We start from the raw sequence: 18,003 nt of genomic DNA, 5'->3' as shown, positions 1-18,003 counted from the left end.
TGCCTCTTTCCCTGGCTGCATTGTGACACGCCAACATTCCATATAAGGGCGTGGCTGCGCAATCTTCTGAAGTTCTGGCTGCACTGTGGCTCCCAACTCTATTCGCTTTAATGGAGGCAGGTTTTTGGTGAATAACTGTAAAGCGCGGGGTTAAAATTTCCCTTCAAAACATAACCTATGACGCTCTCGGGGTCCAGAAGTGTGAGTGTGCAAAATTTTGTGGCTGTAGCTGCGACGGTGCAGATGCCAATCCCGGACATACACACACACACACACACACATACATACACACATTCAGCTTTATATATTAGATATAGGGGCAGTATTATAGTAGTTATATTCTTGTACATAGGGGCAGTATTCTAGTAGTTATATTCTTGTACATAGGGGGCAGTATTATAGTAGTTATGTTCTTGTATATAGGGGCAGTATTATAGTAGTTATATTCTTGTACATAGGGGCAGTATTATAGTAGTTATATTCTTGTACATAGGGGCAGTATTATAGTAGATATATTCTTGTGTATAGGGGGCAGTATTATAGTAGTTATATTCTTGTACATAGGGGGCAGTATTATAGTAGTTATATTCTTGTATATAGGGGCAGTATTATAGTAGTTATATTCTTGTACATAGGGGGCAGTATTATAGTAGTTATATTCTTGTACATAGGGGGCAGTATTATAGTAGTTATATTCTTGTATATAGGGGCAGTATTATAGTAGTTATATTCTTGTACATAGGGGGCAGTATTATAGTAGTTATATTCTTGTATATAGGGGCAGTATTATAGTAGTTATATTCTTGTACATAGGGGGCAGTATTATAGTAGTTATATTCTTGTACATAGGGGGCAGTATTATAGTAGTTATATTCTTGTATATAGGGGCAGTATTATAGTAGTTATATTCTTGTACATAGGGGGCAGTATTATAGTAGTTATATTCTTGTATATAGGGGCAGTATTATAGTAGTTATATTCTTGTACATAGGGGGCAGTATTATAGTAGTTATATTCTTGTACATAGGAGCAGTATTATAGTAGTTATATTCTTGTACATGGGAGCAGTATTATAGTAGTTATATTCTTGTACATAAGGGGCAGTATTATAGTAGTTATATTCTTGTATATAGGGGCAGTATTATCGTAGTTATATTCTTGTATATAGGGGCAGTATTATAGTAGTTATATACTTGTACATAGGGGCAGTATTATAGTAGTTATATTCTTGTATATAGGTGGCAGTATTATATTAGTTATATTCTTGTACATAAGGGGCAGTATTATATTAGTTATATTCTTGTACATAGGGGCAGTATTATAGTAGTTATATTCTTGTATATAGGTGGCAGTATTATAGTAGTTATATTCTTGTACATAGGGGCAGTATTATAGTAGTTATATTCTTGTACATAGGGGGCAGTATTATAGTAGTTATATTCTTGTACATAAGGGGCAGTATTATAGTAGTTATATTCTTGTATATAGGGGCAGTATTATCGTAGTTATATTCTTGTATATAGGGGCAGTATTATAGTAGTTATATACTTGTACATAGGGGCAGTATTATAGTAGTTATATTCTTGTATATAGGTGGCAGTATTATAGTAGTTATATTCTTGTACATAAGGGGCAGTATTATAATAGTTATATTCTTGTACATAGGGGGCAGTATTATATTAGTTATATTCTTGTACATAAGGGGCAGCATTATCGTAGTTATATTCTTGTATATAGGGGCAGTATTATAGTAGTTATATTCTTGTACATAGGGGCAGTATTATAGTAGTTATATTCTTGTACATAGGGGCAGTATTATAGTAGTTATATTCTTGTACATAGGGGCAGTATTATAGTAGTTATATTCTTGTATATAGGGGCAGTATTATAGCAGTTATATTCTTGTACATAGGGGGCAGTATTATAGTAGTTATATTCTTGTACATAGGGGCAGTATTATAGTAGTTAAATTCTTGTACATACATTCTTGTAATACTGCCCCTATGTACAAGAATATAACTACTATAATACTGCCCCCTATGTACAAGAATATAACTACTATAATACTGCCCCTATGTACAAGAATATAACTACTATAATACTGCCCCTATATACAAGAATATAACTACTATAATACTGCCCCTATGTACAAGAATATAACTACTATAATACTGCTCCCTATGTACAAGAATATAACTGCTATAATACTGCCCCTATATACAAGAATATAACTACTATAATACTGCCCCTATGTACAAGAATATAACTACTATAATACTGCCCCTATATACAAGAATATAACTACTATAATACTGCCCCTATGTACAAGAATATAGTAGTTATATTCTTGTATATAGGGGCAGTATTATAGTAGTTATATTCTTGTATATAGGAGCAGTATTATAGTAGTTATATTCTTGTACATAGGGGGCAGTATTATAGTAGTGATATTCCTGCACACGGGGGGCAGTAGTATAGCAGTTGTATTTCTGTACAGATGGGCACACATTACATGTGATGTTGTAGTGCGGTATTATTCCTCCTGGCGCTCTGCGTGTCATGTTCTTCTAGTATATATTGGATTTCCCTCCCGTTTCCTCTCTTGGATCAGATCCATGAACTTGTTAGAATTATTTGCTTTTATTAGAAAAACACAAAGCGCTGGAGTTTGGGCTCGGGTGAGGTCTGGAGAAGGCGGGGGGGGGGGGCAGGGGGGGGAGGGGAGGGCCGGACTTCTCCTTTCTCTGGATTTGGCAGCCGAGAGGAAATTGTGTTTTTAATAATGGCAGTATTTACATGGCGGACATCTCCAGAAAGAAGCCACTGAAGACGCCCGGACTTTAATTGCGCTTGTCCGCGCCAGTGACGCACACTTCATTGGAGACTGAGGTCACGCCGGGAGCAAAGACTCGACACAACGAGGCCATGATGTCAAACTCTGCGAGATGAGGTCACTCCTCCATAACTGGGCAGACGAGCCAACATTCACCGGTCACACCACGCGAGAGACAACCCAACATTCACCGGTCACACCACGCGAGAGACAACCCAACATTCACCAGTCACACCACGCGAGAGACAACCCAACATTCACCGGTCACACCACGCGAGAGACAACCCAACATTCACCAGTCACACCACGCGAGAGACAACCCAACATTCACTGGTCACACCACGCGAGAGACAACCCAACATTCACCGGTCACACCACGCGAGAGACAACCCAACATTCACCAGTCACACCACGCGAGAGACAACCCAACATTCACCGGTCACACCACGCGCGGGACAACCCAACATTCACCGGTCACACCACGCGAGAGACAACCCAACATTCACCAGTCACACCACGCGCGGGACAACCCAACATTCACCAGTCACACCACGCGAGAGACAACCCAACATTCACCGGTCACACCACGCGCGGGACAACCCAACATTCACCGGTCACACCACGCGAGAGACAACCCAACATTCACCGGTCACACCACGCGCGGGACAACCCAACATTCACCGGTCACACCACGCGAGAGACAACCCAACATTCACCGGTCACACCACGCGAGAGACAACCCAACATTCACCGGTCACACCACGCGCGGGACAACCCAACATTCACCGGTCACACCACGCGAGAGACAACCCAACATTCACCGGTCACACCACGCGCGGGACAACCCAACATTCACCGGTCACACCACGCGAGGGACAACCCAACATTCACCAGTCACACCACGCGCGGGACAACCCAACATTCACCGGTCACACCACGCGAGGGACAACCCAACATTCACCGGTCACACCACGCGCGGGACAACCCAACATTCACCGGTCACACTACGCGCGGGACAACCCAACATTCACCGGTCACACCACGCGCGGGACAACCCAACATTCACCGGTCACACCACGCAAGAGACAACCCAACATTCACCAGTCACACCACGCGCGGGACAACCCAACATTCACCAGTCACACCACGCGCGGGACAACCCAACATTCACCGGTCACACCACGCGAGAGACAACCCAACATTCACCGGTCACACCACGCGAGGGACAACCCAACATTCACCAGTCACACCACGCGAGGGACAACCCAACATTCACCAGTCACACCACGCGCGGGACAACCCAACATTCACCGGTCACACCACGCGAGGGACAACCCAACATTCACCGGTCACACCACGCGCGGGACAACCCAACATTCACCGGTCACACCACGCGAGAGACAACCCAACATTCACCGGTCACACCACGCGCGGGAAAACCCAACATTCACCGGTCACACCACGCGAGGGACAACCCAACATTCACCAGTCACACCACGCGCGGGACAACCCAACATTCACCAGTCACACCACGCGCGGGACAACCCAACATTCACCGGTCACACCACGCGCGGGACAACCCAACATTCACCGGTCACACCACGCGAGAGACAACCCAACATTCACCGGTCACACCACGCGAGGGACAACTCAACATTCACCAGTCACACCACGCGAGGGAGAACCCAACATTCACCAGTCACACCACGCGCGGGACAACCCAACATTCACCAGTCACACCACGCAAGGGAGAACCCAACATTCACCGGTCACACCACGCGCGGGACAATCCAACATTCACCAGTCACACCACGCGCGGGACAACCCAACATTCACCAGTCACACCACGCGAGAGAGAACCCAACATTCACCGGTCACACCACGCGCGGGACAACCCAACATTCACCGGTCACACCACGCGCGGTACAACCCAACATTCACCGATCACATCACGAGCGGGACAACCCAACATTCACCAGTCACATCACGAGCGGGACAACCCAACATTCACCGGTCACACCACGCGGGACAACCCAACATTCACCGATCACATCACGAGCGGGACAACCCAACATTCACCAGTCACACCACGCGCGGGACAACCCAACATTCACCGGTCACACTACGCGAGGGACAACCCAACATGACCTGCTAAAACAGTGGTGGAGGGCGTACGAGCAGGATACGTGCCATGGTAGGGTGGGGGACATTGGAGACTGGGACGCCGAAGGTTATTAGTAAGAAACACTATGGAGCTATAAATCAGGACTACAATAAACCATTATGAGGACCAGAACGAGAACCAGAACGAGAACCAAAACGAGAACCAGAACCGGAATGAGAACCAGAATGAGGACCATAACAAGAACAAGATCGAGGACCAGAACGAGAACCAGAACAAGAACGAGGACCATAACGAGAACAAGAACGAGGACCAGAACGAGAACCAGAACGAGGACCAGAACGAGAACCAGAACGAGAACGAAAACCAGAACGAGGACCAGAACGAGGACCAGAACGAGGACCTGACAAGGACCTGACAAGGACCAGAATGAGAACCAGAACGAGAACGAAAACCAGAACGAGAACCAGAACAAGGACCAGAAGGAGGACCAGAACGAGGACCAGAACGAGAACCAGAACGAGAACCAGAACGAGAACCAGAACGAGAACCAGAACGAGAACCAGAACGAGAACCAGAACAAGGACCAGAACGAGAACCAGAACAAGGACCAGAACAAGGACCAGAACAAGGACCAGAACGAGAACCAGAACGAGAACCAGAATGAGAACCAGAACCAGAACGAGAACCAGAACAAGGACCAGAACAAGGACCAGAACGAGAACCAGAACGAGAACCAGAACCAGAACGAGGATCAGAACGAGAATCAGAACGAGGATCAGAATGAAAACCAGAATCACAACAACCAGAACAAGAACGAGGACCAGAACGAGGACCAGAACCACGACCAGAACAAGGACCAGAACCACGACCAGAACGAGGACCAGAATGGGGACCAGAACAAGAACGGGGACCAGAACAGGGACCAGAACGAGGACTAGAACGAGAACTAAAACTAGAATGGGAACCAGAACGGGAATGAGAACCAGAATCAGAACAACCAGAACGAGGACAAGACCGAGGACCAGACCGAGGACCAGACCAACGACCAAAACGGGAACCAGAACGAGGACCAGAACAACGACCACACCGAGGACCAGAACGAGGACCAGAACGAGGACCAGCCTAAAAATCATTCATCAGCCTGTAGCTGCCGCAGAAGTGGCACAGCCATTAGATGATGCGATTTCGGTGCTTTAATCGGCTCTTCCGATTACCCTGCTGCGGTGGCAATTGAGGTACTACCTTTTGGGTTGCTGTCAGCTGTTTAATGTCAGCTGGCATCAATCCCAGGGGTTAGTAATGGAGAGGCGTGTATCAGACATCCCCATTACTAGCCCACACACACACACACACAGACAGGAAAGAGAATGTTTATTTGATTACAGACCCCCCCACACTCCCTCCTTCACCAATTTATTGCTTCAAAATAAATTCGGGAACTTCCGACCTAATCCAAAGAGTAATGTCCCTCAATGGCCATCGATATGTATGGAGCCTCGTTCTGTAAAGGTTCTCAGAACAAGGCTCGATAGGAATCGATGGGCCTCATGGGACATTACTGTTTGGATTATTCTGAATTTCGAGTGTTTAATTTGAAGCCGTCTTGAAGAGGAGTCTTTAGTCAATTTTTCTTTTTCCCCTCTGTCTTTTTTAACTCTACACTTGCCGGGTCAGTAATGGGGGTATCTCAGACGCCTCTGCATTACAAACTCCTGGGCTTGATGCCAGCAGACACTACACAACTGACATCAAACCCAAAAGTATTACTTTGATTACCACCGAACCAGGGGAATCAGTAAGAGCCGGGGTGAAGCACCAGAATCGGAGCATCTAATGGATGCATCACTTCTAGGGTGCCTGCGGGCTGCTATTTTTAGGCTAGGAGGGGCCCAACAACCTTGTCTGCTTTTCCATTGTTGGTTATGAAAAATATCCACATTTGTTTCCTATTTTGCAGCCCCCTAACTCTTACTACGATCATTTTACAGCACACTGGCTCAGGTCACCATTGATTGACTTATACTGAAGCCGGCGGGCCTGAACTTCACGGGCCCGCTCATCCCTCCTTGTGTGGACGGCTGTGGCACTAGCCATCTGGACCGACATACAGAGTCAGTCGCAGCCTCATGAGCCGACTGTTCCCTCACCACCATCCCTGCACAGGTAAGACCCCCTCCCCACCTATTGGGGTCCGCTGGGAGGTCAGACCCCCGAGGCGGCCCCCGTGCTTCTCCCGGACTCCTCACCTTCATCCCCACGTTGGTGTTATGTAAGTCCATTCGCGCTCGCAGATCTCGGTCGGATTTTTTGCCCAGAAATTCCTTGACAAACTTGTTGCTGTATTTCAGGTTGTCTCCGCAGCCGCCCCATTGCCAGGCCTCCCTGTTCTCCAGGTCCGGCGCCTCGTCACACGTGCAGCGCTCCATCCGCCCCGCGCTGCACGCCTTCGCCATGGCGTGGGTGAGTCCAGCAGAGGAGATGGCGAAGAGGAAGGCGGTCTCCTTGAACCCTGAAATAGGAAGAGCGGGAAATGGTCAACGGAGCGTGTCCTCATCCAGAGAAAGTCACCGCTGACACGGATCACAGCTGAGGCTTTGCTACAATTGTATCCAGTGTAGACAATGCTCCACCAGCCTGGACTCCAGACTGACAGCACTGATACATTGTAACAAACCCTCAGGACAGAAGATCAGGACAATTCACTGGCAGCAAGCGGAGCTCCTCACAGACGGCAGCGCCAGTCACCACCGCACAATATTCGGATTACACCCCCGGAGTCTCCCCAGCGAGGCACATGGCTGCACAAGAAAAGCAGAGGTGAATACGGCCATTCTCCCGCCGGCGTCTCCTGGGTCCTCCACCCGCAGCTCTCTGGTTTCAGCGCTTCTCACATCACTGGCCGCGACAATAACCCTTCACATCCCAGAGGATTGACTGCACCGATACACTGTAACAAACCCTCAGCACAAGAGAATAACACTGCCCGTGTGCATCACTCACAGAGGATTGTCTGCACTGATACAATGTAACAAACCCTCAGCACAAGAGAATAACACTGCCGGTGTGCATCACTCACAGAGGATTGTCTGCACCGATACACTGTAACAAACCCTCAGCACAAGAGAATAACACTGCCGGTGTGCATCACTCACAGAGGATTGTCTGCACTGATACAATGTAACAAACCCTCAGCACAAGAGAATAACACTGCCGGTGTGCATCACTCACAGAGGATTGTCTGCACCGATACACTGTAACAAACCCTCAGCACAAGAGAATAACACTGCCGGTGTGCATCACTCACAGAGGATTGTCTGCACTGATACACTGTAACAAACCCTCAGCACAAGAGAATAACACTGCCAGTGTGCATCACTCACAGAGGATTGTCTGCACTGATACAATGTAACAAACCCTCAGCACAAGAGAATAACACTGCCGATGTGCATCACTCACAGAGGATTGTCTGCACCGATAAACTGTAACAAAACCTCAGCACAAGAGAATAACACTGCCGGTGTGCATCACTCACAGAGGATTGCCTGCACTGATACACTGTAACAAACCCTCAGCACAAGTGAGAATAACACTGCCGGTGTGCATCACTCACAGAGGATTGTCTGCACCGATACACTGTAACAAACCCTCAGCAAAAGAGAGAATAACACTGCCAGTGTGCATCACTCACAGAGGATTGTCTGCACTGATACACTGTAACAAACCCTCCGCACAAGAGAATAACACTGCCGGTGTGCATCACTCACAGAGGATTGTCTGCACTGATACACTGTAACAAACCCTCAGCACAAGCGAGAATAACACTGCCGGTGTGCATCACTCACAGAGGATGGTCTGCACCGATACACTGTAACAAACCCTCAGAACAAGCGAGAATAACACTGCCGGTGTGCATCACTCACAGAGGATTGTCTGCACCGATACACTGTAACAAACCCTCAGCACAAAAGAATAACACTGCCTTTGTGCATCACTCACAGAGGATTGTCTGCACCGATACACTGTAACAAACCCTCAGCACAAGAGAATAACACTGCCGGTGTGCATCACTCACAGAGGATTGTCTGCACTGATACACTGTAACAAACCCTCAGCACAAGAGAATAACACTGCCGGTGTGCATCACTCACAGAGGATTGTCTGCACCGATACACTAACAAACCCTCAGCACAAGAGAATAACACTGAAGGTGTGCATCACTCACAGAGGATTGTCTGCACCGATACACTGTAACAAACCCTCAGCACAAGAGAATAACACTGCCGGTGTGCATCACTCACAGAGGATTGTCTGCACCGACACACTGTAACAAACCCTCAGCACAAGAGAATAACACTGCCGGTGTGCATCACTCACAGAGGATTGTCTGCACCGACACACTGTAACAAACCCTCAGCACAAGAGAATAGCACTGCCGGTGTGCCTCACTCACAGAGGATTGTCTGCACTGATACACTGTAACAAACCCTCAGTACAAGAGAATAACACTGCCGGTGTGCCTCACTCACAGAGGATTGTCTGCACTGATACACTGTAACAAACCCTCAGCACAAGCGAGAATAACACTGCCGGTGTGCATCACTCACAGAGGATTGTCTGCACCGACACACTGTAACAAACCCTCAGCACAAGAGAATAACACTGCTGGTGTGCATCACTCACAGAGGATTGTCTGCACCGACACACTGTAACAAACCCTCAGCACAAGACAATAACACTGCCGGTGTGCATCACTCACAGAGGATTGTCTGCACCGACACACTGTAACAAACCCTCAGCACAAGAGAATAACACTGCCAGTGTGCATCACTCACAGAGGATTGTCTGCACCGACACACTGTAACAAACCCTCAGCACAAGAGAATAACACTGCCAGTGTGCATCACTCACAGAGGATTGTCTGCACCGACACACTGTAACAAACCCTCAGCACAAGCGAGAATAACACTGCCGGTGTGCATCACTCACAGAGGATTGTCTGCACCGATACACTGTAACAAAACCTCAGCATAAGAGAATAACACTGCCGATGTGCCTCACTCAGAGAGGATTGTCTGCACCGATACACTGTAACAAACCCTCAGCACAAGCAACAAACCCTCAGCACAAGCGAGAATAACACTGCCGGTGTGCATCACTCACAGAGGATTGTCTGCACCGACACACTGTAACAAACCCTCAGCACAAGAGAATAACACTGCCGATGTGCCTCACTCACAGAGGATTGTCTGCACCGATACACTGTAACAAACCCTCAGCACAAGCGAGAATAACACTGCCGGTGTGCATCACTCACAGAGGATTGTCTGCACCGACACACTGTAACAAACCCTCAGCACAAGAGAATAACACTGCTGGTGTGCATCACTCACAGAGGATTGTCTGCACCGATACACTGTAACAAAACCTCAGCATAAGAGAATAACACTGCCGATGTGCATCACTCACAGAGGATTGTCTGCACCGATACACTGTAACAAAACCTCAGCATAAGAGAATAACACTGCCGATGTGCCTCACTCACAAATGATTGTCTGCACTGATACACTGTAACAAACCCTCAGCACAAGCGAGAATAACACTGCCGGTGTGCATCACTCACAGAGGATTGTCTGCACCGACACACTGTAACAAACCCTCAGCACAAGAGAATAACACTGCCGGTGTGCCTCACTCACAGAGGATTGTCTGCACCGACACACTGTAACAAACCCTCAGCACAAGAGAATAACACTGCCGGTGTGCCTCACTCACAGAGGATTGTCTGCACCGACACACTGTAACAAACCTTCAGCACAAGAGAATAACACTGCCGGTGTGCATCACTCACAGAGGATTGTCTGTACCGACACACTGTAACAAACCCTCAGCACAAGAGAATAACACTGCCGGTGTGCATCACTCACAGAGGATTGTCTGCACCGATACACTGTAACAAACCCTCAGCACAAGAGAATAACACTGCTGGTGTGCATCACTCACAGAGGATTGTCTGCACTGATACACTGTAACAAACCCTCAGCACAAGAGAATAACACTGCCGGTGTGCATCACTCACAGAGGATTGTCTGCACTGACACACTGTAACAAACCCTCAGCACAAGACAATAACACTGCCGGTGTGCATCACTCACAGAGGATTGTCTGCACCGACACACTGTAACAAACCCTCAGCACAAGAGAATAACACTGCCAGTGTGCATCACTCACAGAGGATTGTCTGCACCGACACACTGTAACAAACCCTCAGCACAAGCGAGAATAACACTGCCGGTGTGCATCACTCACAGAGGATTGTCTGCACCGATACACTGTAACAAACCCTCAGCACAAGAGAATAACACTGCCGATGTGCATACACTGTAGCCACAGCAGTAAGCACTGCCCCCCCAGGATCACAGGCCCTGAAATAACAGCCCCTTATGGGTCAGGACCCCCCACTCCTCACATACGGATGACAGAGGATCAGGGGTCAGCAGCAAAGGAGCTGCGGGTCATAGGACATCCAAGATTCAATTACAGAGAATCCACACAGGACCCCGATTCCTGATTTAATGGCAGAATAGTGACTGCAGCTCTGGAGGGGAGTGGAGGATAAGACATGATGTAAAAGCAGCATAGCGAGTGCAGCTCTGGAGGTGACTAGAGAATAAGACCTGATGTAACAGCAGAATAGTGACTGCAGCTCTGGAGGTGATTGGAGGATAATACACGATGTAACAGCAGAATAGTGACTGCAGCTCTGGAGGTGACTGGAGGATAAGACATGATGTAACAGGAAAATAGTGACTGCAGCTCTGGAGGTGACTGGAGGATAAGACAATGTAACAGCAGAATAGTGACTGCAGCTTTGGAGGTGACAGGAGGATAAGACAATGTAACAGCAATATACTAACTGCAACTCTGGAGGTGACTGGAGGATACGGCATAATGTAGCAGCAGAATAGTGACTGCAGCTCTGGAGGTGATTGGAGGATAATACACAATGTAACAGCAGAATAGTGACTGCAGCTCTGGAGGTGATTGGAGGATAAGACATCATGTAAAAGCAGTATAGCGAGTGCAGCTCTGGAGGTGACTAGAGAATAAGACCTGATGTAACAGGAGAATAGTGACTGCAGCTCTGGAGGTGATTAGAGGATAATACACAATGTAACAGCAGAATAGTGACTGCAGCTCTGGAGGTGACTGGAGGATAAGACAATGTAACAGCAGAATAGTGACTGCAGCTCTGGAAGTGACTGGAGGATAATACATGATGTAACAGCAGAATAGTGACTGCAGCTCTGGAGGTGATTAGAGGATAATACACAATGTAACAGCAGAATAGTGACTACAGCTCTGGAAGTGACTGGAGGATAATACATGATGTAACAGCAGAATAGTGACTGCAGCTCTGGAGGTGATTAGAGGATAATACACGATGTAACAGCAGAATAGTGACTGCAGCTCTGGAGGTGACTGGAGGATAAGACAATGTAACAGCAGAATAGTGACTGCAGCTCTGGAAGTGACTGGAGGATAAGACATGATGTAAAAGCAAAATAGTGACTGCAGCTCTGGAGGTGATTGGAGGATAATACCCGATGTAGCAGCAGAATAGTGACTGCAGCTCTGGAGGTGACTGGAGGATAAGACATGATGTAACAGCAGAATAGTGAGTGCAGCTCTGGAGGTGACAGGAGGATAAGACATAATGTAAAAGCAGCATAGCGAGTGCAGCTCTGGAGGTCCCTAGAGAATAAGACCTGATGCAACAGCAGAATAGTGACCGCAGCTCTGGAGGATAAGACATGATGTAAATAGCAGAATAGTGACTGCAGCTGTGGAGGTGATTGGAGGATAATACATGATGTAACAGCAGAATAGTGACTGCAGCTCTGGAGGTGACTGGAGGATAAGACATCATGTAACAGCAGTATACTAAGTGCAGCTCTGGAGGTGACAGGAGGATAAGAAATGATGTAACAGCAGAATAGTGACTGCAGCTCTGGAGGTGACTGGAGGATAAGAAATGATGTAACAGCAGAATAGTGACTGCAGCTCTGGAGGTGACAGGAGGATAAGACATGATGTAACAGCAGAATAGTGACTGCAGCTCTGGAGGTGACTGGTGTCAGGCATTTCATATCCAGGCCCTGCAGCTGGCGGCGGATCAGACCCTGCTGTGCAGGAGCTGGCATTGTAGTGAGGATGGTGGGGACGCGGTTGTGGCCCCCGCAGAGCGTCCTACAGATGTTGCTATATTCTGGACATGATCCCGGGAACATTAAGTCACTGCTGTCACTCCACAATCTGCAGCAAAAGGATCTCTGACACACAGAATACAGTATAGCACAGAAGTGAGTACACCCCTCACATTTTTGTAAACATTTTATTTCTTCTCCTTGGACAGCGCTGCAGATCTGACCCTGTGATACAATGTGCAGTGTCAGTGCGCAGCTTGTATACAATGTGCAGTGTCAGTGCGCAGCTTGTATACAATGTGCAGTGTCGGTGCGCAGCTTGTATACAATGTGCAGTGTCAGTGTGCAGCTTGTATAGAATGTGCAGTGTCAGTGTGCAGCTTGTATACAATGTGCAGTGTCAGTGCGCAGCTTGTATACAATGTGCAGTGTCAGTGTGCAGCTTGTATAGAATGTGCAGTATCAGTGTGCAGCTTGTATACAATGTGCAGTGTCAGTGTGCAGCTTGTATACAATGTACAGTGTCAGTGCGCAGCTTGTATACAATGTGCAGTGTCAGTGCGCAGCTTGTATACAATGTGCAGTGTCAGTGCGCAGCTTGTATACAATGTGCAGTGTCAGTGTGCAGCTTGTATACAATGTGCAGTGTCAGTGTGCAGCTTGTATACAATGTGCAGCTTGTATAAACGTGTAAATAACTCCGCACACGGCCATTAATGATATCCACTACTCTCTCATTTCCTTTTTATTCATCGTTCGCATCCAATATTTTTATTACAGTGATATCAGCCTTTTATCCTGCAGATCGCATTCCCTGGTGTCTGCAGCTCTGTCTTCCCCTCCCCGGCTTACTGTGTGCTATTACTACAAATTCCATCATGCATTGCTGCAGCCTGTGATCCAGCACTTAGCTCGCCCCCTCTCTTCTCCTCACTGCACTGCTTTAGATATTGGGAGATACCAAGTGACAGAGCAGCCCAGGGTAGGTACCAGCCTATATGGCAATTGTCAGATGGCTAGCACGGCCCTGCCATTGTATTTGTCGTGCACATTTCGGCACTTTCAGTTGTCCACGTCACTGAGTGGATCAACTAAACCCTTTGCTTTTGAATTGTAGAACGCAGCACTTCATAGCAAAGGTGCCGGCCACTGCTGTTACTGCAGAATGAAGCTGTCAGCTGGTCTGAGGCAGTGAGGCAGACTGTCTTCAGGTGGCATGCTCAGGCAGCTAGTGTTCACTCCTCAGACACACTCACCATGCAGCTAGCGTTCACTGCTCAGACACACTCACCATGCAGCTAGCGTTCACTCCTCAGACACACTCACCATGCAGCTAGCGTTCACTCCTCAGACACACTCACCATGCAGCCAGCGTTCACTCCTCAGACACACTCTCCATGCAGCTAGCGTTCACTCCTCAGACACACTCACCATGCAGCTAGCGTTCACTCTTCAGACACACTCACCATGCAGCTAGCGTTCACTCCTCAGACACACTCACCATGCAGCTAGCGTTCACTCCTCAGACACACTCACCATGCAGCCAGCGTTCACTCCTCAGACACACTCACCATGCAGCTAGCGTTCACTGCTCAGACACACTCACCATGCAGCTAGCGTTCACTCCTCAGACACACTCACCATGCAGCTAGCGTTCACTCCTCAGACACACTCACCATGCAGCTAGCGTTCACTCCTCAGACACACTCACCATGCAGCTAGCGTTCACTCCTCAGACACACTCACCATGCAGCTAGCGTTCACTCCTCAGACACACTCACCATGCAGCTAGCGTTCACTCCTCAGACACACTCACCATGCAGCTAGCGTTCACTCCTCAGACACACTCACCATGCAGCCAGCGTTCACTCCTCAGACACACTCACCATGCAGCTAGCGTTCACTCCTCAGACACACTCACCATGCAGCTAGCGTTCACTCCTCAGACACACTTACCATGCAGCTAGCGTTCACTCCTCAGACACACTCACCATGCAGCTAGCGTTCACTCCTCAGACACACTCACCATGCAGCTAGCGTTCACTCCTCAGACACACTCACCATGCAGCTAGCGTTCACTCCTCAGACACACTCACCATGCAGCTAGCGTTCACTCCTCAGACACACTCACCATGCAGCTAGCGTTCACTCCTCAGACACACTCACCATGCAGCTAGCGTTCACTCCTCAGACACACTCACCATGCAGCTAGCGTTCACTCCTCAGACACACTCACCATGCAGCTAGCGTTCACTCCTCAGACACACTCACCATGCAGCTAGCGTTCACTCCTCAGACACACTCACCATGCAGCTAGCGTTCACTGCTCAGACACACTCACCATGCAGCTAGCGTTCACTGCTCAGACACACTCACCATGCAGCCAGCGTTCACTCCTCAGACACACACTCCACGCAGCTAGTGTTCACTGCACAGACACACTCACCATGCAGCTAGCGTTCACTCCTCAGACACACACACCACGCAGCTAGTGTTCACTGCACAGACACACTCACCATGCAGCTAGCGTTCACTCCTCAGACACACACACCACGCAGCTAGTGTTCACTGCACAGACACACTCACCATGCAGCTAGTGTTCACTGCACAGACACACTCACCATGCAGCTAGTGTTCACTCCTCAGACACACTCACCATGCAGCTAGCGTTCACTCTTCAGACACACTCACCATGCAGCTAGCGTTCACTCCTCAGACACACTCACCATGCAGCTAGCGTTCACTGCACAGACACACTCACCATGCAGCCAGCGTTCACTCCTCAGACACACTCACCATGCAGCTAGCCTTCACTCCTCAGACACACTCACCATGCAGCCAGCGTTCACTCCTCAGACACACTCACCATGCAGCTAGCGTTCACTCCTCAGACACACTCACCATGCAGCTAGTGTTCACTCCTCAGACACACTCACCATGCAGCCAGCGTTCACTCCTCAGACACACTCACCATGCAGCTAGCGTTCACTGCTCAGACACACTCACCATGCAGCTAGCGTTCACTCCTCAGACACACTCACCATGCAGCTAGCGATCACTCCTCAGACACACTCACCATGCAGCTAGCCTTCACTCCTCAGACACACTCACCATGCAGCTAGCGTTCACTCCTCAGACACACTCACCATGCAGCTAGTGTTCACTGCACAGACACACTCACCATGCAGCTAGTGTTCACTGCACAGACACACTCACCATGCAGCCAGCGTTCACTCCTCAGACACACACACCACGCAGCTAGTGTTCTCTGCACAGACACACTCACCATGCAGCTAGCGTTCACTGCTCAGACACACTCACCATGCAGCTAGTGTTCACTGCACAGACACACTCACCATGCAGCTAGCGATCACTCCTCAGACACACTCACCATGCAGCTAGCGATCACTCCTCAGACACACTCACCATGCAGCTAGCGTTCACTCCTCAGACACACTCACCATGCAGCTAGCCTTCACTCCTCAGACACACTCACCATGCAGCTAGCGTTCACTCCTCAGACACACTCACCATGCAGCTAGCGTTCACTCCTCAGACACACTCACCATGCAGCTAGTGTTCACTCCTCAGACACACTCACAATGCAGCTAGTGTTCACTCCTCAGACACACTCACCATGCAGCCAGCGTTCACTCCTCAGACACACTCACCATGCAGCTAGCGTTCACTCCTCAGACACACACACCACGCAGCTAGTGTTCACTCCTCAGACACACTCACAATGCAGCTAGCGATCACTCCTCAGACACACTCACCATGCAGCTAGCGTTCACTCCTCAGACACACTCACCATGCAGCTAGCGTTCACTCCTCAGACACACTCACCATGCAGCTAGCGTTCACTCCTCAGACACACTCACCATGCAGCTAGTGTTCACTCCTCAGACACACTCACAATGCAGCTAGTGTTCACTCCTCAGACACACTCACCATGCAGCCAGCGTTCACTCCTCAGACACACTCACCATGCAGCTAGCGTTCACTCCTCAGACACACACACCATGCAGCTAGTGTTCACTCCTCAGACACACTCACAATGCAGCTAGCGATCACTCCTCAGACACACTCACCATGCAGCTAGCGTTCACTCCTCAGACACACTCACCATGCAGCTAGCGTTCACTGCTCAGACACACTCACCATGCAGCCAGCGTTCACTCCTCAGACACACTCACCATGCAGCTAGTGTTCACTGCACAGACACACTCACCATGCAGCTAGCGTTCACTGCACAGACACACTCACCATGCAGCCAGCGTTCACTCCTCAGACACACACACCACGCAGCTAGTGTTCACTGCACAGACACACTCACCATGCAGCTAGCGTTCACTCCTCAGACACACTCACCATGCAGCTAGCGTTCACTCCTCAGACACACTCACCATGCAGCTAGTGTTCACTGCACAGACACACTCACCATGCAGCTAGTGTTCACTGCACAGACACACACACCATGCAGCTAGTGTTCACTGCACAGACACACTCACCATCAGGAGCCCGGTCACAATTCCCTTTCACTTTGTCTGATTTCTGAGGAAATATCAGAAGCGGAAGGATCCAGCGCTGTGTGATCCCTGCAGAGAGGCGTTCATAGACGGTATTGTCATGGGCTCCTAGACTAGCCCTCAGGCTGGGGGGCCTAGCTGTTCCTACTCCCAGAGATACCTCTAATGGTGAGGATGTCTGGGCCGCCTTCCTTGCCTTGCTCCTGGCCAGCCTTGATCTAATAGCACCTCTAGAGCTGGGTGAGGAGTGGTTGAAGCCACAGATATCGACAAACAGGAGAAAGCAAAACTATCAAACAGCTAGCCCATATG

General features: G+C 48.9%; 1 protein-coding gene across 2 annotated transcripts in view; it reads right to left on the bottom strand.

Annotated features, from left to right (window-relative positions):
- The window catches only part of WNT9A (Wnt family member 9A), a 131,413-nt gene that overhangs the window by 21,408 nt on the left and 92,002 nt on the right, over positions 1–18,003 (bottom strand). For both annotated transcript variants that reach the window (XM_075315891.1, XM_075315892.1), the window contains one exon: positions 7,205–7,467. In XM_075315891.1, the coding sequence (XP_075172006.1) occupies positions 7,205–7,467 (263 nt within the window). The remainder of the gene's footprint in view (positions 1–7,204; positions 7,468–18,003) is intronic.

Source organism: Anomaloglossus baeobatrachus, chromosome 6, assembly GCF_048569485.1.
Source record: "Anomaloglossus baeobatrachus isolate aAnoBae1 chromosome 6, aAnoBae1.hap1, whole genome shotgun sequence".
NCBI classification, from domain to species: domain Eukaryota; kingdom Metazoa; phylum Chordata; class Amphibia; order Anura; family Aromobatidae; genus Anomaloglossus; species Anomaloglossus baeobatrachus.
The sequence above is the reverse complement of the archived record's forward strand: the minus strand, read 5'-3'. Positions and strand labels throughout refer to the sequence as shown.